Here is a 22,725-nt window from a genome sequence, read left to right on the forward strand (position 1 = left end):
AAGTGAAAGAGGGAGGAGGAGGCGGAGCCGTAGCTAGACCTCCGACCGACGAGAGTGCTGCTATTGCGATTCGTTCGAAAGAATGGGATAACGCGATCGATCTAGTTCACACGATCGTCAGTTCACTCTCATCTCCTTCGTTACGGATAGATTATTCTACACTGATCGTTGCCGTTGATAGCGTATCTCGAAAATTGAAGCAAAGAAACTTTACAAACTCGCTGAGAAAGAGTGAGTCTCTCCTCTTCTTCTCTGTTCTCACACCTTCATGATAGCCTCAATCTCGATCTTGTGGTAGACTCGACAACTGTCTCGCCTCGTTCTCGACGAACCCAAATGCGAAAGGAGGTTCGAATAGAATCCTTTACTTCGAAAGTGCTGTCGAAGCTCTCGCTCTTCGTCTTCATGGTGGAGTCAATGGTCATGCAAAGTAGTACGTTCTTCGTCTTTTCATTTGGGAGCGGCTTCGCTGACTCCGACTCGCTCGTGCGATAGTGTCGCTCGCCGAGTTGAAACCGCGAAAAAGAAGAAGTCGACTCGTGATTTCAACGCGGGAAGGTAATTCGGGAATCGCAAGTCGGGGAATCGACGAGTGAATGAAGGTTGAACGGCAGAGGAACAGGCGGTCGAGGTGGAAAGAACAACGCGTGAACATAGGAGACGAATTGGGGAAACGAAAGGATCGCTTGAACAGAAAATGTACGAATTCGCTCGGATGATGGAATGCTCCAATTTGTCTCTACTCCCGTCTCTATCTTCTGCTGGGCTTCCAAGCGGCCCAGTCGGCTGCCGCGTCTTGCGCTCGCAACCGCACGAAAAGTTATCTGAAAATTCGTCTCGACGTACGGCCGTTTTTTCTTCGACCCGGTTCTCGTCTGCTCCTGTACATCACCTAAGCTTTCTACAAGACCATGGTTTCACTATGTAGCAGAATCAGAGGGAAAAATCCGACGTCATTTCTCCGAAAAGAGAGAGAGGCTGGCAAACAACTTCTGCCCTCTCACCATTCACTAGACACACATACACACCATGAGCCACCTCGTAGACAAGATCAAGCATGTAGTCCACCCCACTGTAAGCACACACATTCGTCCGCGAGTCGACGCGGAACTGATTCGCTTTTCACTCAACAGGGCAACAAGACTCCGGACGAGATTGACAATGACAAGCACCGAGCAATGAACGATCACGAAGCAGAGGAACAACGAGCAGATGCTCTAGCGAGTAAGTCGTCCCCTTTCCGAAAATGATCAAATTCACGTCTTGACCCTGTGTTTCTTTCGCTCGCAGAGGAACGTGAACTCGATGAAGTCGCTCATCCCGCACAGCACGGAACCCCTACTTCTCTCCCTCCCCAGCAACAACACGATCTCTCCTCGTTCCCTCATCGCGACACTCTCGCCGACGCAGCTCATCATGAACATCACTCTCAAACTCACCCCGATCTCGCTGGAGTCACCCATATCCCCGAAAGTGAACTACCCGAACGACACTACAGGAAAGAGAATACGGCACTTCGTCCTGCTGACCCGAATGACCCGAGATCGATGGATGGAGCTGCGAACTACAACGTTGCGGGAGACGACCGAACTCTGTAGACTGAGTCCTGCGGTTCCAACTCCTTCTCCCCCTTAGCTTACTCTGTTCCTTGATCTGTATTCACCCAATGCATTGACAAAGTTAGTCCTCAGTCGTTCTCGCCGTCGCAGGTCTCGAGAGAATTGGATTCTCGCAGAACGAAAACTCCTGAAAAGGGATCAAATGAGCTCGTTCTCCGCAGATGTGTTGACTCGTCTGTCGTTCTCTGATACGATGAAGCAGAGGGACAATGGACGAACCCTAGTTGAAGCTCCTTGTCGAGCCTCTCACTGCTACGAGTGAACGGATCGATTGCGAAATGCACAATTTTCGGTCTTTTCTTCCGGCTTTCGGCTCGCAACCAGTCAGCTCGACTAGACCTGAAGTGCTAACGATCGTGCGCCCAAATACAACCAAATAGCATTTACGAATATCAAACCTTTCCGCGAGCAACTCGCGGAATTTCGAGTCTCTCCTTCACTACCATCTCGACTCGAGCGACCGAATCGACAGAAGCGAGAGAATGTCCTCACCTACTGCGCTGATCCAGTCTGCGCTCGGCAACTCTCTCGACTACCCAGTTTTATCCTACATCAATTCACTCTTCACTGCCTCGGACGCCGACCCATCCGATGATCCCGTCAACACGTTCATTCGTCCTCTCTTAGAATCGGAGAGCTCCACTCCAGTCGAACCTACCGAGATCGATCGAATCTGTCAAGAGTTTACGAGGATTTGGGAGAAATTGACTGGAGCCGAATTGGCGGCGAAGGCGAAGGGGGAAACGAATGGTGGACCGGCTAAATTGGATCAGGCTCTGGATATGAGGAGACAGGAACTCAAGAGTAAACGAGGAGCGGTAACTCAAGTCGTAGATATCGCTTCAGTCGTATGTTTCCCCTCCTTACTCTCCTTTCCTATTCTATGGGACCTGACTAACTCTATTGTGAGCGCGATAGGTTAAAGCACGAGAATCTCAAGTCAACATGAAAGCGCTCGAGAAAGCAGAAGCGAAATTGAAAGCGAAACTCGAGAAACGTAACGCTCGCAACTTGTACGAAGGATCGAAGCTCATGGAGGCACAGAACAACAAAAAGACCTACGAGGAATTGTTCTTGGAAGTCAACCCTCTTCAGACGGCCGGACAGAACAAGGGAAAGAGCAAGGATATTCATTTGGAAGGAATCGATGTTGGTCGCTTCTTTCTTGTTTCCTGCGATACCTGGACTCACCTATATCTTGTGCAGGTCAACTTTGGATCGCTCCGTATCCTTTCCAACGCGACCCTTTCTCTTCCCTATGGTCGGCAAGTCGAAACCTTTTCGTTTCGCCGTCTTCAGAGATCTGACATTGCCCTCGACTTTCGTGCAGTCGCGCTGGTCTCATTGGTCGAAACGGTATCGGAAAGTCTACGCTTCTCCGCGCGATGGCTCTCCGAGAAGTCAACATTCCTCAACACATTTCGATTCTTTACGTCCAACAAGAAGTCATCGGAGACGACACTCCCGCTCTCGAATCCGTCTTGCAAGCCGACGTACACCGAACTCGTCTTATGGCTGAAGAGAAGGAACTTAACGAACGATTGAGTACGCTCGAGAAGGAAGGAGAAGATTTAGTAAAGACGGGTGGAGAAGGAGACGAAGAGGAACGAGAGAGGAAACACGGCGAATTGAGGAAAGTCGAGAGGAAGAAGGATGACGCGATGGCGAGGTTGGGAGAAGTACAAGGACTGTTGGTCGAGATTGATGCCGACTCGGGTCCTTCGCGAGCAGCTGAACTGTTGGCTGGTCTTGGTTTCTCGACTGCTGATCAAGTGAGTCCCTCAAATGCTGTCTCGAACGTGGTCTTGGGAGACTGACTCTGCTCTACGATTCGCAGTCTATGCCTACGAGAGCATTCTCTGGAGGATGGAGGATGCGATTGTCGCTCGCGCGAGGTTAGTTCCATTCCCCCTACTATGGATGAGAGCGGGTCGACTCACATTATTCTGATATGCCTCACAGCACTCTTCTGCAAACCCGATCTCCTCTTGCTCGATGAGCCTTCGAACAATTTGGATCTTAACGCTTTGGCATGGTCCGTTCCTTCTCCTCCCGATCACTTGACGAAACATCTCGAGCTGAAACGCCCTCCACGTTGATTCACAGGCTCGAAGACTATCTTCAGACGTGGCCCTCGACTCTCTTGGTCGTTTCTCACGATCGTTCGTTCCTCAATGCTGTCGCGACCGATATTCTTCATCAACACGGTGAACGACTCGATTACTACAAGGGTAACTTTGCTCAGTTCTACGCGACGAAGAGCGAGAGGCAGAAGCAACAGAAGAGGGAATACGAGAGTCAATTGCAGTACAGGCAACACTTGCAAGCTTTCATTGATCGTTGGAGGTGTAAGTCTCGTTTCTCATTGGTCTGCCTGCGAATACTTTACTCACGCCACCTCCTGTTCCCGCAGACAATGCTGCTCGTGCTGCTCAAGCGCAGATGAAGATCAAGGTACTCGAGAAACTTCCCGAACTCACCCCTCCCGAAGAAGACGACGTTGTTACATTCAAATTCCCCGAAACCGACAAGATCTCGCCTCCGTTGTTGCAACTTTCGGAGGTTGCTTTCGGTTACACGAAGGAGAAACAACTGCTCAAGGGAGTCAATTTGGACGTTGGATTGGATTCGAGGATCGGTTTGATCGGTGCCAACGGTGCTGGTAAATCGACGCTGTGAGTCACATTTCACTCTAGTACATCTCGTGTCGACCGTGAGCTGACGCAGGAACACGTTCGCTCGAAAAGGATGAAACTGCTTATCGGAGAACTTCAACCGACGATGGGTCAACAAAGTCGTAACGGTCGTCTCCGAATCGCTTGTCAGTACTCGTGATACCCATTGCAGTGGACATAACGAGAGGCTGACCTCCCTTGCCTTGTGTAGACTTTGCTCAACACCACATCGATTCGCTCGATCTCACTGTCAACTCTGTCGCTTACCTTCAAAAGCTCTTCCCTGGATTGACTGAACAGCAATACCGTTCTCATCTTGCCGCATTCGGTATCACCGTCAGTTGATATTTCCTGTCTGTCGTCAGTTCGCTCGAGCTGACTCCTCGCTCGTCTCGACCAAAAAGGGTATGACCTCGCTCCAACTTATCGGTACCCTCTCAGGAGGACAGAAGTCTCGTGTTTCTTTCGCTGTTCTCTCGATGCAACGTCCTCACATTCTCTTGCTCGATGAACCTACGAATCACTTGGTTGGTCCTCGTTCTTTCTTTCCTCGCATCTCGAGCCTTCGACTGACATGTCATCAACAACAACAGGATCTCGAGGGTCTCGATGCTTTGATGGAGGCCTTGAACAGATGGAACGGAGGTGTTATCTGTGTTTCTCACGACAGTACTGTACGTTTTTTTCTCGCCCTTCGGTCTCTTCGTCGTTGTGCTGACTCTTGCCGTCTCTTTCTCGCTGCTACAGTTCATTCACACGTAAGTCTAGTCTCTCCTGAACTCGCTCCTCCAGACAACAAGCTGACAATCTCTCTTTTCACGATGCAGCGTTTGCAAAGAGCTCTGGGTTTGTGGAGACGGAACCGCTTCCAAATTCTACGGAGACGTCGACGCCTACAAGAGTTTGATCGTCGGAAACGCCAAGAAGATGACTCCTACGTAGGAGCGGGAAACCAAGTAGGAAGCGGTCGAAGCTGTTGTAGATTCAGTGACATCTCACATGGTCCAGGTTTTGACTTCGCTCGATCGGTTGAGAGAACGTATCTGAATGCCTCCGACGGCTTATACCGTAGCCGTTGCTGGAGCTGTCGAAACGAGTTGTGCGCGAGCTGTTTTCGCGGACTCCGCGTCGTTCGCAATGGTACGCGAGTCTTGCGGCCAGTAACCCGCTGCTCAGTGGTTTTAGGGACAGCACGAAGCGAGTTTGACTCTTCCTTCGACTAGTCGGCCGAAGCACATGGTGTTGAGGTTTTTGATCTAAAATTGCTGCTCGCACTCCATTCGCCTCCTCCAGCTCGACGACAAGAGATGGCTACAGCAACGCAGATAGCTCTACGCGAGCCAATAGAGCTGCAATCGACGGTCCAGTTGTTCCCAAACGCTTCGGACGACCCCACTCCCCGCCGGGAAGAAGAAGATCGAGCGAGTCGTTTACAGAGGCTGGGGATGGGCGAGGAGCAAGAAGACGATGGGTTACCCCCTCGAGACGGAGGAAGGAAAGCATGGCAGTTCATCGCTGCCGCTTGTGTTCTCGAGTGAGTTTGGACTTTCAAGTTCTCCCTTCTCCCTCGGCGACCCACTCCTCACCTCGCTAATAACAACAAACTCGCTCGAGAACAGAACTTTCGTCTGGGGATACGTGACGTCGTTCTCGCCCGTCCTCGTCTGGTTCCAAGCGCACGAGCCGTGGCGACGAAACTCTCTCACCGCTCTGTCAGCCGTCCCGACAATTCAATTGGCTCTGCAGTACTTCCTACCGTGAGACAAACATTTCTTCGCTTACCCTTGTCGAACGCTCTTGTCACTGACGAAGGCATCTTGCGCCGGATTAGGCTTTTCTTCGTCAACTTTTTTCGACGATATCCAGAATACTTGAAGCCTGTCCTCCTAGGATCGGCATTGCTCTACAGCTTATCGATGCTTGCAGCAAGTTGGTCAACCAAAGTAAGACCAGAGCCTTCAGGACTGCGATCTCACCGAGATTGCTTCTAACGTCGTAACTCGGGATCGAAAGATCTGGCATTTGATTCTGCTTCAAGGCGTGCTATGCGGTATCACAGGCTCGATACTCTATACTCCTGTCGTGATGCACCTCAATGCGTGGTTCGTAGAGAGAAGAGGGCTAGCCGGAGGAATCATCTTCGCAGGGACAGGAATGTGAGTTGAAACTCGACCTGCCCTCGCACTTCGACCGAGCTGACTCCCTTGAGCTTACAGAGGAGGCGCCACATTTCCGTTCCTCATCTCCAAGCTGCTAGACACGAGCGGCTTCTCGGGAATGTGTAGGATATGGGCGGGCATTGCTGGAGTGACAACGATCGGGAGCGTCCTCTTCTTGCAGCCTCGCTCACCTCCAGTAAAGCCGAAAGGAAAGAGGGAGAAATGGTTCCTCCTCGATCTCGACATCCTGAAGAGCCCAACATTCTGGATTATGGTGAAGTCTCTCCCTTCCTCGCAATCTGGGTCTGGTTCTTGATGATCCTGACTTCTCCAACTCGTCTCAGTTTGCCTCAACATTCTTCGCTTCTCTCAGTTACTTCCCCGTATCTCTCTACCTCGCGACATTCGCATCCTCCGTGCTCAAATCCCCGAATCTCCTTCTTCCTTCGGTCGTCGTTTCCGTCTTCAACGCTTCCGCGTTCCTCGGTTCGACAGTTATCGGAGCAGCTGCAGATCGATCGGTCGACTTCACCATCTTCGCTTTGGGAATCTCCCGAACAAGTTCCGCCCTTTGCGGATCGGGAATGAGTCATTCGTTAGCTGGAGTTACGGTCTTCTCTGTCCTCTACGGCTTTGGATCTCGAATCACGGCATACTTTGGTCCAGGAGCGAAACTGATCGCAGGTCAGTTCTATCGTTGTCCGAAGGATTTTTTGGGTTTCAACACAAACTCATGCTTTTCTTCTGGTCCCAGGATCTAATCCGCATGCCTCTACCACAATCCTCTGTTTCTTCTCGATCGGCCGAGGAATCGCGACTCTCGCAGGGCCGTTCATCTCGAGTGCACTGTATCAGGAGAACAAGAAAGATTCCGATACGTGAGTGACCATGCCTCCTCTTACCTCCGGTAAGACATTGACTGGTATCTGCTTTGTCTACAGCGCAGAGTGGGGTCGTTATGGTTTCGAGGGCATCATCATTTTCGGTTTGTTCCCGTTCTTCCTTCTTCGCGAGAGAAGTCAATCGATCGACGCTGATACTTTCTGGTTTTCGCCTCAAGTCGGGTTGATGTCGTTATTGTCGGCTGCCGGCGGCGTGATACTTCGGTTCGTGCGCAAAGCGGGCATTAAGTGATTCGGAGACCTCGCTCTGGTAGAACGGAAGATGGGCGAGCCGACGGTAGAGCTCACGGATAGACACTTGTTGATATCGATATCTGTATCATTTCTAGACGACCCGTCGAGGGTTCTCGTCGGTTCTACTGAGGTCTAACGTAGTCGAGTTTCTCTACCCGTTTCCAGACTTCTCGCACCAATCGCTCTTGAGCGTCTCGAGCCTTCTCGCCATCTTCCGAATCACCCGCAGGTCTAATCGCGAGATACAGTCGAGAACCGAGATCGGCTGGAGGAATAGGAGAGGATGGGTCGGAGAGAATCGAGGCGGGAGTTTGAGACGGCACGACGATTCCTCCAGCTTCGTTCACGATGATCGTTCCGGCGCAAACGTCCTGTACATCGTTTCTGGAGTCGTCAGATGGTACTCACAGGTAAATAAGAGATAAGACTACACTCACCCACTCCCAACAACCCCCTTCCCAGAAGATATCGATCGCTCCCGTCGCAACATAAACCATATCGAGCGCTGCACTGCCCAGACTTCTCAATCCATGTACCATTCCACCTTTCCCTTCTCGTCCTCCGACCTCCGCCGCGAAATTCCACAGAGTGTTTACTTTTTTCGTTAAATTCGAGGTTGGAGAATCCGAACGAGCTTTACCCCATTCAGCTAAGAAGAGACAACCTTTCGGAGCGTCGGAAGGGATTGGCTGTGGAGGGAGATAAGGTAAAGGAACCGAGTGATGGAAAGGTTGAGGAAGTTTGTAGTTTGTTGCGGGAGGTGTCGAAGGGGGAGAAAGGACTGAAGGATCGAAAGGGAAGGAAATGGGGGTTGACCAGGAACCGTGGCCTTGTGCAGCAGAGTAGAGAGTTCCGGAAGCGTTCGTAACGTGCAGGCCGCCGAGCATTGGAGCGAAAACTGCTCCTACGACGGGGATTTTGCTGAAACAAGAACCAGCTTGAGTCAGTTCAGATGCGCTTAGGCTCAGACAGCGGACCACTCACTTGACGCAAAATCCTACGCTCACGCAGCAGGTCGGGAAAAGGTGGACAAAGTTGACGGTCTGCGCAAGAAACGCACAGAATCAAAAATCAGCTCCAGCTCGGCAGGAGCTCGATTGAGCGGAAGCTCACACCGTCAAGAGGGTCAATGATCCATGTCGGATCGTCGTCTAGAAGGAACCGTTTCTCCTGTCCTGCTGAGTAGCTCTCCTCTCCGATGATTCTGTCTCGCGAGAACCGGGTAAATCCACTAACTCGCTCAATTCAAAGCAAGCGAACTCACTTGTGGTCCGGATACTCCTTTCTGATCGCATCACTGATCAACTGTTCAGCGTGCATGTCGGCATGGGTAACCAAATCTGCTGCGTTCTCTTTAATCGAAATTGATTCGTCAAACGTTCGCCCCCCTTGAGTCCGCTGTAAGGCTTGGTCGCGTAGGTAGGAGCCGGCTTCGATTGCAAGCTTCGCCGCAAAGGCGTGTAACGTGGATAGGTCGAGATGCGCCATCGATGAACGACCGGCTGGAGAGTGGGGCGCGGAAAGAGATTGAGATGTTCTGCGCCTCTTGGAGTAGCTGATAAGCTCTTGATGGCTCCGTGATATCAATCAGCCGATCAGGAGTGAGCAGTCGAGAGAGGTGGAAGCCAAACTGCGTCTCATCTCTTTTGACCCGCACCACTACCTCGTCGAATGCTATCTCGCTCGTCGAACGCTCAGAAGGATCAAGAATTGCTACTGCATCTGCTGACGAGCCCGGCATTACGCTTCTCGCCGTCTTCAATCGTTCTTGAACTCTTCCTCAGCCGATCATCTCCTCCTCACCTCTGTTCGACTGTCCTCGTACGTGGCGTCTCTGCTGTTCACCTTTGACGAGCTTGTGGACTGAATCATTGGCGCAGACAGAGACGGTGTGCTGTGATCCGTCGCTCTCTCGACTCTCGCTTACGTCTTTCTTCATACGGCCGCTGCTTTGTACACACCTTCCGGTATGGTTCTACGGCACCGCTTGAGACTCCGTAGCTTGGTTCCGCCGACGGAGGCTCCGAATACACAGAAACAACCGAAGACATAACCCGATTCCGAAAATAAAAGTCTATCAAGGTTTGCTCAACGTCCTCGCCTTCGCCGCCTGCCGACATCCCTCCTCCATCCCGCTTCGTCGCTCCGAGCTTCCTCAGTTACTCCTGTGACCCTTCCTTCGCTTGTAATCTTCCAGATTCTTCTCGGCGATCCTTAACTCCTCTTTTTCCCGCTCCGATTTCGCCTTCAGCAATCGCAAGGTCTCGCTCTCTGACTCGTTGAGCCCAATGGTCCCTTCTCTATTCGCGATTGTGCGGATTTCTGCCTCGCTACGAGATAGAGATTTCCTCCAGAACGCGACCAGCTCTTCGTAACATCTTAAGTTCGGGTCGACCAAGGTGGCAGTTCCTCCTCCAGACGAAGTTGCGACGGAATTGCGAGCTTGGACTCGGAACTGGCGAGCGGTAGGGAGTTGTAACGGAGCATGGAAGGCACCTTCTGGAGGGAAAGCAGTGACGAGTGAGTTCGAGCGAGACGGCGAGGGATGTAACGACATCGGTTGGGTCGCGAGAGGATGGAGCTGTGGCTGCTGAGTCGAGGAAGTAACGTTACCGAGAGGACGGGGAGTAAACTGGGTGGAACCGGTCAAATCACCGTCAGGAAAGTTTCTAGTTGACGGAATCGGTGGAACGACCAGATGAAAGGAAGAAGATTGGGATATGTTGGGCGTCTCTTGAAAAGCTTCGCCAAGGGCCTGTTGTCACATAGACGAGGAGAAAAAGTTAGCCATCGTATCGATTTGCTCACGGATCACTCGGAACTGAACTGACGGGCATGTCGCTTTCGAGGGCATTTAGTTTCGCCCTCGCATCCGCAAGTCGTTGACGGCTCCTCCCCGCGTTCGCTTTCAAGGCCCGCAGTTTCTTCTTTCGGTGTTCAGAATGACTTTCGTGGGAGCGTCCTGCGTCGAGTTGAATTGGCGACTCTAATTTGGCTATTTCGGCTTCCTGGCGTGCGAGAGTTGCTTCATTCTTTCGAATCGATTCCGTCAAGGCCTGGGGCGTGTTGCTTTGGTGTTGATAGCACAGATTCTTGATGCGTTTCTTCCCAGCCTGCCACGCTTCGTATTGCTCTTGCTGTGGGTCGCCGGGTTGCCGGGGCGGCAAAGGACGACGTCGCCCACGGGGCATCGAAGGCGAGTGGGCGGAAGCAAGGCAGAAGGGAGGAACACTTGAAAACTGGTACCTCCATCTATTCTCCGCCAAAGGGCCCGTGCGACGACGAGGTCGGTGAAACGTTCCCGCTCGGTGCCGTACATTGCTCGATCCCCTGGAGGGCGCGTCGGAGATTCTTCTCCAGTTTTGGCGCAAAGCATTGTTCAAAGCATTCTTGAATGGAGAAGACGGGCGCGAGATCGTCTCGAAAACGACTTTGAGAGTCGAGACTCTTGGTAACTCTCGCTTTCGAATCTCTCGTCACGAGACGCTGTTTGACTCGAGACTCTATCGATCGCCTCCAGCGTCTACGTCTTCCGAACGCTGTAGACTACCGGACACCAAACTCAGAAAAAGAAAGTCTACCAAATCGAAAGCAACGCAAGAATCTCGACGTGCTGCTCGACGCCCTCGCCTTCGCTATCGATCCCCCTCGCCAAAAAAGACAGGTCGTGGAGTGGGAAACTACTTCTTGGGTTCTCCATCGATTTTCCTTCGCTTGTACTCCTCCAAAGTCTCCTCGGCGATCTCCAATTGCTGCTCTTCCCACGCCAACATGTTCCTCGAGACCCGTAAATGTTCACCCGCGGTCCCGTTGAGCCCAATATCCCCATCCATCGACGCCGATTGTTCGATGTTCAGGATCTTTGCTCTCCAATCCGATACCTCCCTCTTGCAGATCGCGACGTCGCGCTCGAGATACACGAGAGTCGAATCTACGACGGTAGTAGCGCCTCCTAACGAGCGAGATGACTGATGACGAGTCTGAACTTGGAATGGACGACCAGCGGCGACTGGAGACGGTGCGTGATTCTGTTGAGCGTCTTCTTGTGGGAGCGGTTTGTTGGGTAAGGTAGGGCGAGGAGGTGAGGGATGAGACGAGTTTGAGAAGACGGCAACATGCTGTAGAGACTGAGTCGGTCCGAAGGGAGGCAGCGGAGGGAACCCAGGGCTTGAGGCACCGAGATCATCGTGAGGAGGAGATTCGCCCGAGAGAGTGGGTAAGTGAGGCTGGAGAGCGGTCTGAGGGAACTCGCGAGATGCGTGGGCTGTATCCTGGGGCGAGAGGAATAAGGTATTGAGTCACATGATTGAGCAGCTCTTGAGCCTCAGAACAACTTACCGGTCCGACTGTCGAGTGTACGGGATCCAGTTCACGTAGCTTCGCTTCCGCCTCTCGAATTCGTTGCCGATTTTTAGTCACATTCGCTTTAAAAGCACCGATCTTCTTCTTCAACGTCGTTCGGTACTGGGAACGTTTCACGTCAGGAGGTTGCGAATCGATAGCTTCCACTTGGTCTTCCAGCCACTTTATTTCCGATTCCTGACGTTGGATGTTTCGGCGGCACTCCTGAATCGAACGATCAATCGATGCTGCGACAGATTCACGTCCACCTTGTATACTTGAGGGTCTACGATGTGCAGCTTTTGAATGAGGAGCTACAGTGAGCGGCTCGACGGCGGGTAGAAGTAAAGGGAATGAGGGCGGGAGTGTAGTCGGAGTATTCGACAGCAGTGAAAGTTGCTGGAATCCTGAGAGTCGCGAAGGAGTATGCTGGGAGGGAAGTGGGAAAGAAGCGTCGACGAGCGGGGGAAAGAGAGGTGGAGTCCAAGCGTGGTAGTCGTCGAGAGAGGCGGGTTCGTTCGACGGAGGCCGCTGCTGAAGCTGAACGAGGGAGGAAGATCGAGATGCATCGTGCAACTCGTGGGACGATTTGTAGGGTAACTAATGAACACGCAGAGGAGGAGAAAGGATCAGTCGTCGCAACACTTGCTAGGCTACTGGAATCGAACTTACGAGATGACCCGGTGAGTGATCCCGTTTGAGAACGTCCAATTTCTTTTGAGCCTCTGCGAGTAGGGAACGATTCCTCGCTATCGACGAATGTAAAGCTCTAATACGCTTGCGTTTCTCGTCGTTCAAGCGCTCGCCGTCTGAGCGTCCCGGGTCGACAAATCGATCTTGAGCCTCTAATGACTTTAACTCCGATTCGTAGCGTTCGATCGAGGCTTTGTACTTTTGAATTCGTTCCGTGAGGCCCTGAAGAGAGTCGCGATTCCTTCTATACCTTTCTCTTGCGAGTCGCTCGGCCCTGGCCTTTGACGATTCCGAATCGCCCAGTCGAATAACCGACACGCCCGGACCCGACTGTGGTAACAAAGGTGGACGAGGTTTTCGCGGAGACATGAGTGAAGAGAAGGGAAGAGAAAATGACGAACGTCGAAAAGCCGACGCCTGCTCTCGTTCGCCCAGCTCGAGCCCCTCCTCCGCCTCCGCGGCGAGAGGACTGTGCGAGAGCGACGTTCTCCTGCTCAGAGCTCGACGAGACCAGGCGAGAGTCAACGACATTTAACGTAATTGCAACATTTGACTGTATTTGCGAACGGATCAACAAACGCTCATCATTGGAGTCGGAAGGAAAAAGTGCAAACTCACCTCAAATGCAGTTCTACTCCAGAGGAGGCTCTTTCCCAGTCTCCTTATCACTCTGTACTTGCTTACTGACAGCATCAAGGATCTCCTGAACCGGTAGATCCGCAAGTTCGCACCCTAACCAGAGTAATTGTTGTTCGATTCCTTGCCAACTATTTTCCGTTCGGAAAAGTTTCGCAGTCGAGGCGTCAGCGAGGAGCAACCGACGATACTGAACAGAAGACACTTACATCATAGCTTGTTCGCCTGTAACGACTTTCCATCCCGCATCTTTCGCGATTTGAGCCAATTCTGTCCAGATGTCGGGGTGGTAACACCTGCCAGTCGAGTGAAAGATTGAGCTGTCAGTGTTCGGACTTCTCATTAAGAACGGAATCGAGATTGCACGGAGTTGCGAAACTCACATCTCGAGAATGACGCCTTTCTCAGGTTTGTCGCTGTCAGCAAGAAATGGGAACGAGTGGAGATGTTAGTAGGCAATCGCAGTTGACATCGTTAGGGATACTTCTTGCTCAGGCGGCAGGTGAGCTTACAAGAGAACTTGCGAAACTGCTCGAGCTTGTTTCTCTTCCGGTGATGTCGGGGGGAACGCAGGGACAGCACTGACAATGTAAGCTATGTTCAAAGCGAGGAGTTCTCAGTATGTGAACACAGTCCATGATCACAAGGAGAGAGTTAGCGCACCTGGACTATCTAATTTCTCCGCCTCCTCGACCGTCTCAACGTGAATCAATTCGGGATTGAAGGTCTCGGAAGCTGAGTTTTTGAACGCTTTGATGAAGGCGAGAGACTCTTCTCGATCTCGATTGACGACGTAAATCGGTGAACAACCTAGCCACTTGTTCAAGGCGTACACGGCCGCTCTGAGTCGCCAGCACAAGGTCAGCGAGAGACTACTCCGAGAAGAGAGACGAGGAAGGAGACGTACCGACAAGCTCCTCCAGCTCCTAGAACTGCTCCGGGACGAATCTTGCCAGATTTCGCATGAGTGTCGTCTTCCCTCAATAAGGATTCTCTTACTCCGACCGAACTAGACATCAAGATTCATCGGAATATGTCAGTAACGCTCCTTTTCCGAACAGACAGCAAGTCAAACAGTGGAGAGAAGGAAAGCTCGAAGAACAGCAAGCGACGACTCACTCCGTGTTGTGCCCAACGAGGATCCTCTCCCCCTTCGCATTCTTGCGTAGAATGACGGTGTTACAGGCTCCAATCTCCCTTCCTTCTTGAGTGAGGTCGTCCAATCTCGAGCAAATTGCAATCTTATGAGGCCTGATTCAACCCAAACGACTCCGACAGGTCAGCTCACGATTACTGAAAGTAACAGCTATGTCCTGCAAAGGGGAGAGACATCTCACATAGTCACAGCTGATCCACCGCATTCCTCACTCCTCAAGAATTTCATAAATTCGTGAATATCGAGCGATTCCATCTTTGTGTAAGTTCTCGGGACTCCCGCGAGCCGAGTGATTGTGTTGTGAAGAAACGGAGCATATGTATGATGCAGAGGGTACCCGAAAAGACGAGTTTGAGCGGGTTGTGATTTGAGCTCTGCGGAAATCGGCACTGTGAACAACGACCAACGGCGAGTGAGTCAGTCCGGTATTCTGAGCACATTCTACTGATGTCTCTGGTGGAGAGCACCAACGACGAGTGCGAATGAGGGTTGAGGTTCGATCCAGCCGCGGTTTCGAGGAGGAAGAGGAAGTAGCACGGAGCGATCGACACGGGTCGCCGACAGAGGAGGAGGCAGTACAGGCTGACCTGCAAGCAAGCTAGTAGGGGGTAGAACTCACTGAGGATCTGTCTAGAGCGAATCGTAGATGTGTAATCAGTCAACTTAGGATTCGAAAGCGAGGAGGGCAGCGCGACCTACAGCGGGCTTGCTGGGGTAAGATAAGGCGTATGCGGAGTAGGTGGACTCTGGAGTAAGAAAAGGCGGACTCTCTCAGTGAGAGAAGGACAAGATCTCGCCGGAAGAACTTTCAACGCAGAATCGTCTCGTAACTTTCTTCCTTTCTCTGATCCTTTTCCCCGCTCGCAGAGGCTGCGTATAGGCCGCCCCCACTCTGCGAGATGCTTCGACTGTTCTCCCTCTTCTTACTCGGCGCGGCGATCGCGATCAACTACTACTTCTCTTCGTCCCGAATCATGCCTCATCAAACGAACGAACGGACACAGTTCTACCTATTTGGGAGCCCTATCCAGCATGTGAGTCTACTACCCCGACGGCACTCGCGTTCTCGACACCCGAGCGACCTGTCCACCTCTCTTCCCAAATCCTCGTTTCTGCTCCCTTGAGTCGCTGACCTGCCCTCGTCTCCCACTGTACCGGCCAGTCTCTCTCGCCAGCTTTCCACAACACTCTCTTCGAAGCACTCTCGCTCCCGAATCATTCCTACTCGCTTCATGAGCGTCCAACTTTCTCCTCCGACGCTTCGACTCTTTCCCTTCTCCGCGACCCTCGATTTGGCTCTGCCGCCGTCACGATGCCTCACAAACTCGACGCTCTATCTCTGATGGACTCACTAGGGGACGAAGTGAAGGAAATTGGCTCCATGAATACGATAGTAGTCTTGCGAAACGGTCAACTTGAAGGTCGCAATACCGATTCAACGGGCATTCGGAACGCTCTCTTGTCGACTCTACCTGCAGCTCAACGAGAAGCCGAACATCCATGGCGAACAGAGACGGGATCACCGAGTGGAGCCAGTGCGGTAGTGATTGGAGGAGGAGGAGCGACTCGAGCCGCAATTTACGCTCTGTCGAAAATGAACCTCTCGCCGATCTATATTCTCAATCGAGATCCGCTTGAAACGAGAGCGATGATCGATTCATTCCCTCAGTATCAACTGGTCGCTCTCGAGGATGAAGAACAATGGAACGAGGAAGAGGCAGAAAAGTGTAAAGTGATTGTTGGAGCGATTCCGAGTATGGAACCACAGACGGAAGGGGAGAAGATGGTGTACAGAGTAGCGGAGAAGGTCTTCAGACTAGGAGACGGGAAAGAACGGAAATTCCTCGACATGGCGTACAAAGTGAGTCGAATCTTCCTCAGTTCTCCGCTCTGACCTTGTTTGCTGACGATCATTCGTCACTTGTTCAGCCTCATGTGACAAAGATGATTGCGATAGCCAGGAGACACAACTGGATAACCATTGGTGGTGCGTTTCACAGTACCAGCTTTTCCCGTTTGATTTTCATTTTACTGACTTCGTTTCGTGAAACGATCAGGTATCGAAGCGCTCGTTCATCAAGCTCTAGCGCAGCAATCCTACTGGCTCCTCGATCCTAGAGCGATGACCTATCTCCCCGAAGTAGCGCAGAAAGGACTGCTGAACGAAACAGTTTTCGAAATCGCGGCGGGTGAAGTCCGGTCCAAAGCTGGTGTACCTTCTTCTTCTGTAGCTTAGTATTCTCTCGCTTGTTGTAAGAATATTTAGTATTGCGGAAATTCTTTGACGGCACGTGAGACGAAAGGCTTGCAGTCTCTTCTTCTCGCTACTTCCTTTTACTTTGTCACGATGCGATGAAAGTGACGACACGTACTCTCTCACAAGGCCTCACTCGACCTCGTACTCACCTCTTCGACGTCGAATCTCCTGTTCCACCTTTCCGACAACCTCGACTTCCTCCTCGATCAGAAAATGAAGCCGCAAACGACTTGACCGACTTGAACCCGCACCGTAAGCTTTCATTCAGCTTTCGAGCGCTCAAAAATCGTGCAACTGACGCTCATTCGCTCTGGAATAGTACGGGTGCTGAAAGGAAGTTTGAGGAGATGTCTATTCACTCAGAAAGTATTGCCGGTCGGTGAGCTCTCCGCTACTTCATCAGACTATCTTGAGCATTCCGCTGACACAATCGTGTTACCTGAAAGATATGATGATTCCATTGAAACAACTTTCGATTCCTCCAACGTCTCCTTCGTTCGCAAGTAAAGGTCCTTCTGGCAGTATGATCCTGTTACCGAAAGGTATTCAACATCCTCGGTTCGAAGACAAGGTAGGCGGAAAAGGAGGATGGGTGATGTGTCATTATCAAGCTTTGGCACAACTAGCTCTCAAAGGTAGAGTCTCGTCTCTCTCCCTTCCCAGTAACCTCCTCTTGGGCTCGACCTTTCAGCTGACCTCGTCCGTACCGATACCCGGCATTCAGGCAGCTACAAACGCTTAAACTCTCAATTAACGATGCCGAAGAATCTCCAAAACCTTCAAGATTGGACCCTTTATCAACTGCTCAAACGCGTCGAACAAGAAACCGAACTGTTCTGTGAACGCGCGAAGTCCTGGCCGAAACTCAACAGCTTGTCAAGCGGTGGTTTTTCTCCGTTGAGAACGGTAAAGACGGTGGAAGAAGCGCTTGAAGCGAGCGAGCTGGGGCAGGTCGAGATGGTGCTGTATCTGAGCGAAACAAAGCAAGATAGCGGAGATGTGGAGGAGAAAGTCGCCGAGTGGAGAAAAATCAAGAGGGGAGTTGGAAGCGAAAAGGAAATTCCAGTCTGGAGATTAGGCGATATCCTTCGGTTCGTTCCGACTCCTCCCTCGTCGACGACATCCGCAACGTCAAGAAGTACGGCAAGCCTCGACCAGGAGAAGGCAACCTTGCAGAGCCCAGAGACCAGTGCCCCGACAGGACAAAACAGCATACTCGACTCGATCAAATCTCGCCTCGATTCGACAATTTCGCTCTTCGAACGACGGGGAGCACGCGACGCTCTCAAACAGACAACTTTAACTTCGGCCTCAGCAACAGGATACCCTTCACTATCGCCGTCATCGTCTTCGTCGACTCCAAAGCCTGAATCCGTCAGTCCGGAAAGAGGCGATATTTATGTCTTCTCCTCGCCGCCAAAACGACTCGAGCAAGCCAAGACACTACAAGAGGTGGAGAAGAAGGACCTCGAGACGATCACTCGGATGAGACGGGATCTCGTCGACTTGTGGATCAGTTGCTGGAGAATCGGTTTGTGGAAAGGTCAAGGATGGGAATAGAATAGAGTCCCGAATGATGGGTGTTGTTGTACTTTATCCTACGTTGTCGCAACGAGCTTGTATAGTGGTAGGGGTTCAGTGAACGCGACTTGGCGTCTCTCTCTGTTGCGAAGCGAGAGAGAAGTGAGGAACGGATCTCAGAGCATATAGCATAGATCGCTTCGATCGCGGTCGGTAATAATCATGGACAGCCACGTAGAACTTCCTAACGAGTGTTTGAGCGATCAGAGTGAGAGGAGAAAGTGAAAGAGCCTCGTTGGGAAATAGATCTCGCTGCTCTCTCCCTCTCCCTTCCTCTCCTCCCCACTCCCCCTCTACCTTCTCTCATATACCATGCTTCGATCACGACTACCCTCTCTCCTGCGCCCCGTCGCTACCTCTTCCTCCCTCTCTCTCCGTTCTGCTTTCCTCTCTCGATCTGTCCAAACCACGGCCGACTCTTCCTCGCTCATCTCTGGCTCGAACGACAAGATCAAGGTGCAACTCCATGAAGAATACTTCAAGTCTCACCTTTGTGACACGCCTGGATTGGAGATGGAAGTAGGAAAAGACCAGCTCGTCGAGATTTACCAACAAATGGTTTCGATGAGGAGGATGGAGATGGCTGCTGATCAAGTATGTGATGCTCTTCTTGAACTATACACTGATCGATTGTGCTGACTCGTTTTCCGTGTACAGCTTTACAAGGCTGTGAGTGACCGAATTTCGAGTTTCGCGAGGGGAATCCGCCACGACTTCACCTTCGCACTCAACTGAACGCGCTGACCTGTGCACGCTTTGTATGGGATGATAGAAAATGATCCGAGGTTTCTGTCACTTGGCTATCGGTCAAGTAAGTTCCATCTCTTTCCTCTCTTTCTGTCGCGCGCGGCATTTCACTCAACTTTCTTTCGCCGTGTTCATAGGAAGCCGTCTCGGTTGGAATGCACAACGCCATCAAGACCGATGACAAGATCATCACCGCTTACCGATGCCACCCCTTCGCTGTTCTTCGAGGTGGAACGATCAAGGGAGTTTTGGCAGAATTGTTGGGACGAGTTGACGGAATGTCGAAAGGAAAGGGAGGATCTATGCACATCTTCACCCCCACGTGAGTTTCTCTCTGTGGCCGAAAACGAAGATTAGGAGGAATTGACGATTTTTATTTTCGTTTTTTGCAGTTTCTTCGGTGGAAACGGTATCGTCGGAGCTCAAGTTCCTCTTGGAGCTGGTATTGCTTTCGCTCAACAATACCTCGGACAAGATAACGAACACGCTACGTTCGCTATGTACGGAGACGGAGCTTCCAACCAAGGTCAAGTCTTCGAGGCGTACAACATGGCGAAACTCTGGAACCTCCCCTGCGTTTTCGTTTGTGAGAACAACTTGTACGGAATGGGTACTTCGGCGGCTAGGTCTTCTTCGAACACCAAGTACTACAAGCGTGGTGACTTGATTCCTGGTATTCAAGTAAGTTTGCTCTCTCTTCCCATCTGTCAAGGTAAGAAACTCACCCCTGCTATCGTGTGTAGGTCAACGGTATGGATGTTTTGGCGGTTATGCAAGCTGTTCGTTACGCGAAGGAATGGACCACTTCTGGCAAGGGTCCTCTTCTTCTCGAGATGGTAACTTACCGATACGGAGGACACTCGATGTCTGACCCCGGAACGACTTACCGAACTCGCGTTAGTTGCATCTCTCTGGTTTCAGTCTTCGGTTTTTCTTCTCGACTAACTCTCAAATTTATCGGCTTTGACAGGAGGAGATCCAACACATGCGATCTTCGAACGACCCCATCACTGGCTTGAAGAATCTTCTCCTCGAATGGAACGTCATCTCGGAAGCCGACCTCAAGAAGATCGACAAAGATGCCCGTTCCGAAGTTGAAAAGGCCGTCGAGGAAGCCAAGGCCTCCCCCGAACCTCAACAAGGAGCCGACCTTTGGACCGACATCTACTACCAAGGTACGAACCCGATGTACATGCGAGGACGTGAACGTGAGGAAGTCCACACCTTCCCTACTTCGGAATCGGATCTTTACAAGGATGGACCCGCCCAATTCGGTTCGAAGGATAACCAAAAGATGGACTCTATGACCTCGACCGTCTAAGTATCTGTCATCCGTCAGCAATAGTCGTGAAGTCAGGGTCTGAGTAGGTGGAAAGGAGGTTTATCGGTTTTCAACTTGCCTTTCCTTTCGTCGTTTTTTTCGTTTTCCTTTTACATTGTTTGTTTAACTTCTCCTTCCTTACTCGTTCTCTCTATCTCCTTCTCTCTCTCTTGATCTCTATATCTCGCTTCTTTACCCGGTTCTCTGCTTTCTCTCTCGTTCTTTTTTCCACATCCGTCGCAACATACTAGAATTTACCAGGGAAATCGCTCGTTGTGATCGGGAGAGCACCGCTGTAGCAGGCTCGATGAACGGCGTTGATCGAGTTTAACAAGTTCCGCTGCGAAGATTTTTGACTTCGAAAGTTTGAAGAAAATCGAGTTTGCTCACTCCCATCTCCGGCCACCATGTCGTCCTCGCTCGTTCACTTGGGTATTGCAGCATCAGCCGGTCTCGTTCTCGGAGCTGCCGGCGCTTTCTCAGTCTCAAGGAAGCAATCTCCTCCTCCTTCAACTTCTTCTCCATCTGGCTCGACCGGTCGACCCGAGAACGCTCTACCCTCTCTCGCTGGACAAGGGAAACCTGCAGAAGTGTACCATGGTGGTCTCACGGGAAGGGATCTGAGAACGACAATCCTCTCTGGTTCAACTATCGGCAAGTCTCTCCCTCTGCTCTCTTCTGTTCTTAGCGAGGCTGACTCTGACTTCACTGGGTGTGACTATAGGTCCGGTGAGCGACATCCTGGTCCGAACAGGTTACACCGCCGCCTACGACCGTCGCAACCGAATCCCTGCCTGGACAGCTGAACATCTTACGAAAGACTCTCTGAAGTCTGGAGGAGGGGACAGAAACGAGAGTCGTTTCACGGAAGACGAGGACGTACCGAAAATGTTCAGGGCAGGGTTGTTAGATTACTTCAAAAGCGGTTACGGTAAAGCATCCAAGCTCTCGTCCTCTAGCGGCTCTGAGCGTGTGACTGACCCTCTCGCGTGGTATTGACAGATCGAGGACATATGGCAAGTCGATCTTGCGATATACCTGCGTACGGGAGTACATCGAAGCTAATCAATCGAATTTTGCTTTTCTACCCGTTTGCTCTCCTTTCTTGCTCCCCTGTTCCACTAAACCTTTCTCCGGACGCCTATAGGTCCCTGGTCAGTCTCTCGCTTCTTGCCAAGTCTGCCATGTGATTCGGCGGCTAACTCGCTCATTTTTCTCGAAACAGCTGCCGATTGCAAATCGTCGCAAACTGCGATGTCCGAAACCTTCTTGCTCTCCAACATTGCTCCGCAAGTAGGAGAAGGGTTCAACCGACACTACTGGGCTTATACCGAAGCTGTTAGTAACATTTCGAACACTGTTCTCTCACGAGCTATAGAACCCGCGAACTAACGATTTCGAACGTCTGAATCTTTGACAACTCGCAGTTCTGCAGGAATCTAACGAAAGATTTCGATGATGTCTACGTCTTCACCGTGCCTCTATTCCTACCAAAGAAGGATCTGAGAGATGGGAAATGGAAAGTCGTACGTTTCTCGCGCTTCCTCTCCTTCCGTCCCTGCAATTTGTTGACATTCATCATATTCCTTTTCTTTGGTCGCCATGTAGTCGTATGAGATGATTGCTCCTCAAAATGGCCCTCCTTCCATCGGTAAGAAAAGCTTTGACTGCTCGCCAACTTTCTCTGACTCCCATACTAATTCATCATTTCCCTTCGCCTTTCTCTCAGCTGTTCCCACTCATTTCGCCAAAGTGATCCTTGCGTCCCGTCCCCCTCGCGTTTCTTCCCTCTCTCTCGTCCCGTCATCAGCCACTTCGAACCAAAAAGAATGGGTTCAAGGCGCGTTCGTCCTACCGAACGAGCCAATTCCGGATTACACGAAGCTAGAGAACTTCATCGTACCGGTCGAGAGTGTCGAGAGGAGTGCCGGGTTGAATTTGTTACCGGAGGAGATGAAGGGTGTCAAGGAGCTCTGCAAAGTGAGTTTCAGTTCCTCTCGTGGATGACGCTGAGAAGAGGTCTGATGAAACGTTTTTTTGGGCGAGCAGACTATCAAGTGTGAAGTCGTCGTGAGGAGATTCGATGACGCGCAGAAGAAGTTGGGAGGAAACAACGGCAACGGAGGAGGAAGACCCAAGGTCGAACGAAGGCAGAGTATCTAAGCTGTTATTGCGTTGAAGGAGTCGCCGCATCAGAGTCCGGAGTCAGGCTAAGCCGGCTTCCAGTCGTGCAGGGCAACAGGTGGAAGCAGCGGAGGAGACACAAAATCGCATTTTTCGCAACCAAGTCGTTATTGAGGGTTTCCGGGTTTTGGATATTCGCTAGATTTCGGAAGCAATATCATGTATACCTTATCTCCATAGACGAGACACCCACTTGAGGCAGTAGACGGGAGACGATTCG

The 22,725-nt window shown here is 51.4% G+C and overlaps 12 protein-coding genes across 12 annotated transcripts; 8 read left to right on the forward strand and 4 right to left on the reverse strand.

The window, feature by feature from the left end:
* On the forward strand, positions 1-562 carry JCM6883_001746 (uncharacterized protein; the record flags this gene model as incomplete). Its single annotated transcript, XM_076635212.1, has 4 exons — positions 1-116; positions 182-231; positions 299-433; positions 496-562. Coding segments are annotated over 4 exons (368 nt in total), but the record flags the coding sequence as incomplete, so codon positions are not given.
* Positions 563-1,029: 467 nt separating this feature from the next.
* On the forward strand, positions 1,030-1,598 carry JCM6883_001747 (uncharacterized protein; the record flags this gene model as incomplete). The annotated part of the gene is made up of 3 exons (XM_076635213.1): positions 1,030-1,074; positions 1,134-1,224; positions 1,291-1,598. The coding sequence occupies 3 exons, from the start codon at positions 1,030-1,032 to the stop codon at positions 1,596-1,598; spliced, it is 444 nt and encodes a 147-aa protein (XP_076484783.1).
* A 503-nt stretch (positions 1,599-2,101) lies between these two features.
* JCM6883_001748 (uncharacterized protein) lies at positions 2,102-5,236 on the forward strand (the record flags this gene model as incomplete). The annotated part of the gene is made up of 14 exons (XM_076635214.1): positions 2,102-2,467; positions 2,538-2,768; positions 2,826-2,884; positions 2,950-3,391; positions 3,457-3,514; positions 3,582-3,654; positions 3,726-3,967; positions 4,033-4,294; positions 4,367-4,440; positions 4,506-4,630; positions 4,699-4,821; positions 4,888-4,968; positions 5,042-5,052; positions 5,122-5,236. 14 exons carry the CDS (start codon positions 2,102-2,104, stop codon positions 5,234-5,236), a joined length of 2,262 nt encoding a protein of 753 aa, XP_076484784.1.
* Positions 5,237-5,601: 365 nt separating this feature from the next.
* Positions 5,602-7,587, forward strand: JCM6883_001749 (uncharacterized protein; the record flags this gene model as incomplete). The annotated part of the gene is made up of 9 exons (XM_076635215.1): positions 5,602-5,828; positions 5,914-6,051; positions 6,126-6,237; positions 6,308-6,450; positions 6,511-6,727; positions 6,798-7,137; positions 7,208-7,331; positions 7,395-7,438; positions 7,514-7,587. The coding sequence occupies 9 exons, from the start codon at positions 5,602-5,604 to the stop codon at positions 7,585-7,587; spliced, it is 1,419 nt and encodes a 472-aa protein (XP_076484785.1).
* A 124-nt stretch (positions 7,588-7,711) lies between these two features.
* JCM6883_001750 (inositol monophosphatase family protein) lies at positions 7,712-9,077 on the reverse strand (the record flags this gene model as incomplete). The annotated part of the gene is made up of 5 exons (XM_076635216.1): positions 7,712-7,960; positions 8,027-8,510; positions 8,574-8,632; positions 8,703-8,793; positions 8,854-9,077. 5 exons carry the CDS (start codon positions 9,075-9,077, stop codon positions 7,712-7,714), a joined length of 1,107 nt encoding a protein of 368 aa, XP_076484786.1.
* A 667-nt stretch (positions 9,078-9,744) lies between these two features.
* Positions 9,745-10,780, reverse strand: JCM6883_001751 (uncharacterized protein; the record flags this gene model as incomplete). Its single annotated transcript, XM_076635217.1, has 2 exons — positions 9,745-10,344; positions 10,421-10,780. The coding sequence occupies 2 exons, from the start codon at positions 10,778-10,780 to the stop codon at positions 9,745-9,747; spliced, it is 960 nt and encodes a 319-aa protein (XP_076484787.1).
* A 489-nt stretch (positions 10,781-11,269) lies between these two features.
* Positions 11,270-12,992, reverse strand: JCM6883_001752 (uncharacterized protein; the record flags this gene model as incomplete). Its single annotated transcript, XM_076635218.1, has 3 exons — positions 11,270-11,860; positions 11,928-12,530; positions 12,603-12,992. The coding sequence occupies 3 exons, from the start codon at positions 12,990-12,992 to the stop codon at positions 11,270-11,272; spliced, it is 1,584 nt and encodes a 527-aa protein (XP_076484788.1).
* Positions 12,993-13,254: 262 nt separating this feature from the next.
* On the reverse strand, positions 13,255-14,670 carry JCM6883_001753 (shikimate dehydrogenase family protein; the record flags this gene model as incomplete). Its single annotated transcript, XM_076635219.1, has 8 exons — positions 13,255-13,390; positions 13,469-13,555; positions 13,643-13,675; positions 13,772-13,853; positions 13,923-14,101; positions 14,167-14,268; positions 14,379-14,510; positions 14,597-14,670. The coding sequence occupies 8 exons, from the start codon at positions 14,668-14,670 to the stop codon at positions 13,255-13,257; spliced, it is 825 nt and encodes a 274-aa protein (XP_076484789.1).
* A 644-nt stretch (positions 14,671-15,314) lies between these two features.
* JCM6883_001754 (uncharacterized protein) lies at positions 15,315-16,651 on the forward strand (the record flags this gene model as incomplete). The annotated part of the gene is made up of 4 exons (XM_076635220.1): positions 15,315-15,449; positions 15,578-16,276; positions 16,345-16,402; positions 16,473-16,651. 4 exons carry the CDS (start codon positions 15,315-15,317, stop codon positions 16,649-16,651), a joined length of 1,071 nt encoding a protein of 356 aa, XP_076484790.1.
* Positions 16,652-16,767: 116 nt separating this feature from the next.
* Positions 16,768-18,232, forward strand: JCM6883_001755 (uncharacterized protein; the record flags this gene model as incomplete). The annotated part of the gene is made up of 4 exons (XM_076635221.1): positions 16,768-16,924; positions 16,992-17,051; positions 17,119-17,307; positions 17,364-18,232. 4 exons carry the CDS (start codon positions 16,768-16,770, stop codon positions 18,230-18,232), a joined length of 1,275 nt encoding a protein of 424 aa, XP_076484791.1.
* A 333-nt stretch (positions 18,233-18,565) lies between these two features.
* On the forward strand, positions 18,566-20,321 carry JCM6883_001756 (uncharacterized protein; the record flags this gene model as incomplete). The annotated part of the gene is made up of 7 exons (XM_076635222.1): positions 18,566-18,847; positions 18,911-18,922; positions 19,026-19,064; positions 19,138-19,322; positions 19,393-19,681; positions 19,744-19,896; positions 19,971-20,321. The coding sequence occupies 7 exons, from the start codon at positions 18,566-18,568 to the stop codon at positions 20,319-20,321; spliced, it is 1,311 nt and encodes a 436-aa protein (XP_076484792.1).
* A 407-nt stretch (positions 20,322-20,728) lies between these two features.
* On the forward strand, positions 20,729-22,484 carry NUC1 (ribonuclease; the record flags this gene model as incomplete). The annotated part of the gene is made up of 8 exons (XM_076635223.1): positions 20,729-20,975; positions 21,046-21,252; positions 21,324-21,371; positions 21,547-21,659; positions 21,749-21,847; positions 21,930-21,972; positions 22,051-22,301; positions 22,371-22,484. The coding sequence occupies 8 exons, from the start codon at positions 20,729-20,731 to the stop codon at positions 22,482-22,484; spliced, it is 1,122 nt and encodes a 373-aa protein (XP_076484793.1).
* Between the last annotated feature and the right edge of the window lie 241 nt (positions 22,485-22,725).

This window comes from Sporobolomyces salmoneus (genome assembly GCF_050403485.1).
Source record: "Sporobolomyces salmoneus JCM6883 DNA, S_salmoneus_JCM6883_v1_ctg88, whole genome shotgun sequence".
NCBI lineage: Eukaryota > Fungi > Basidiomycota > Microbotryomycetes > Sporidiobolales > Sporidiobolaceae > Sporobolomyces > Sporobolomyces salmoneus.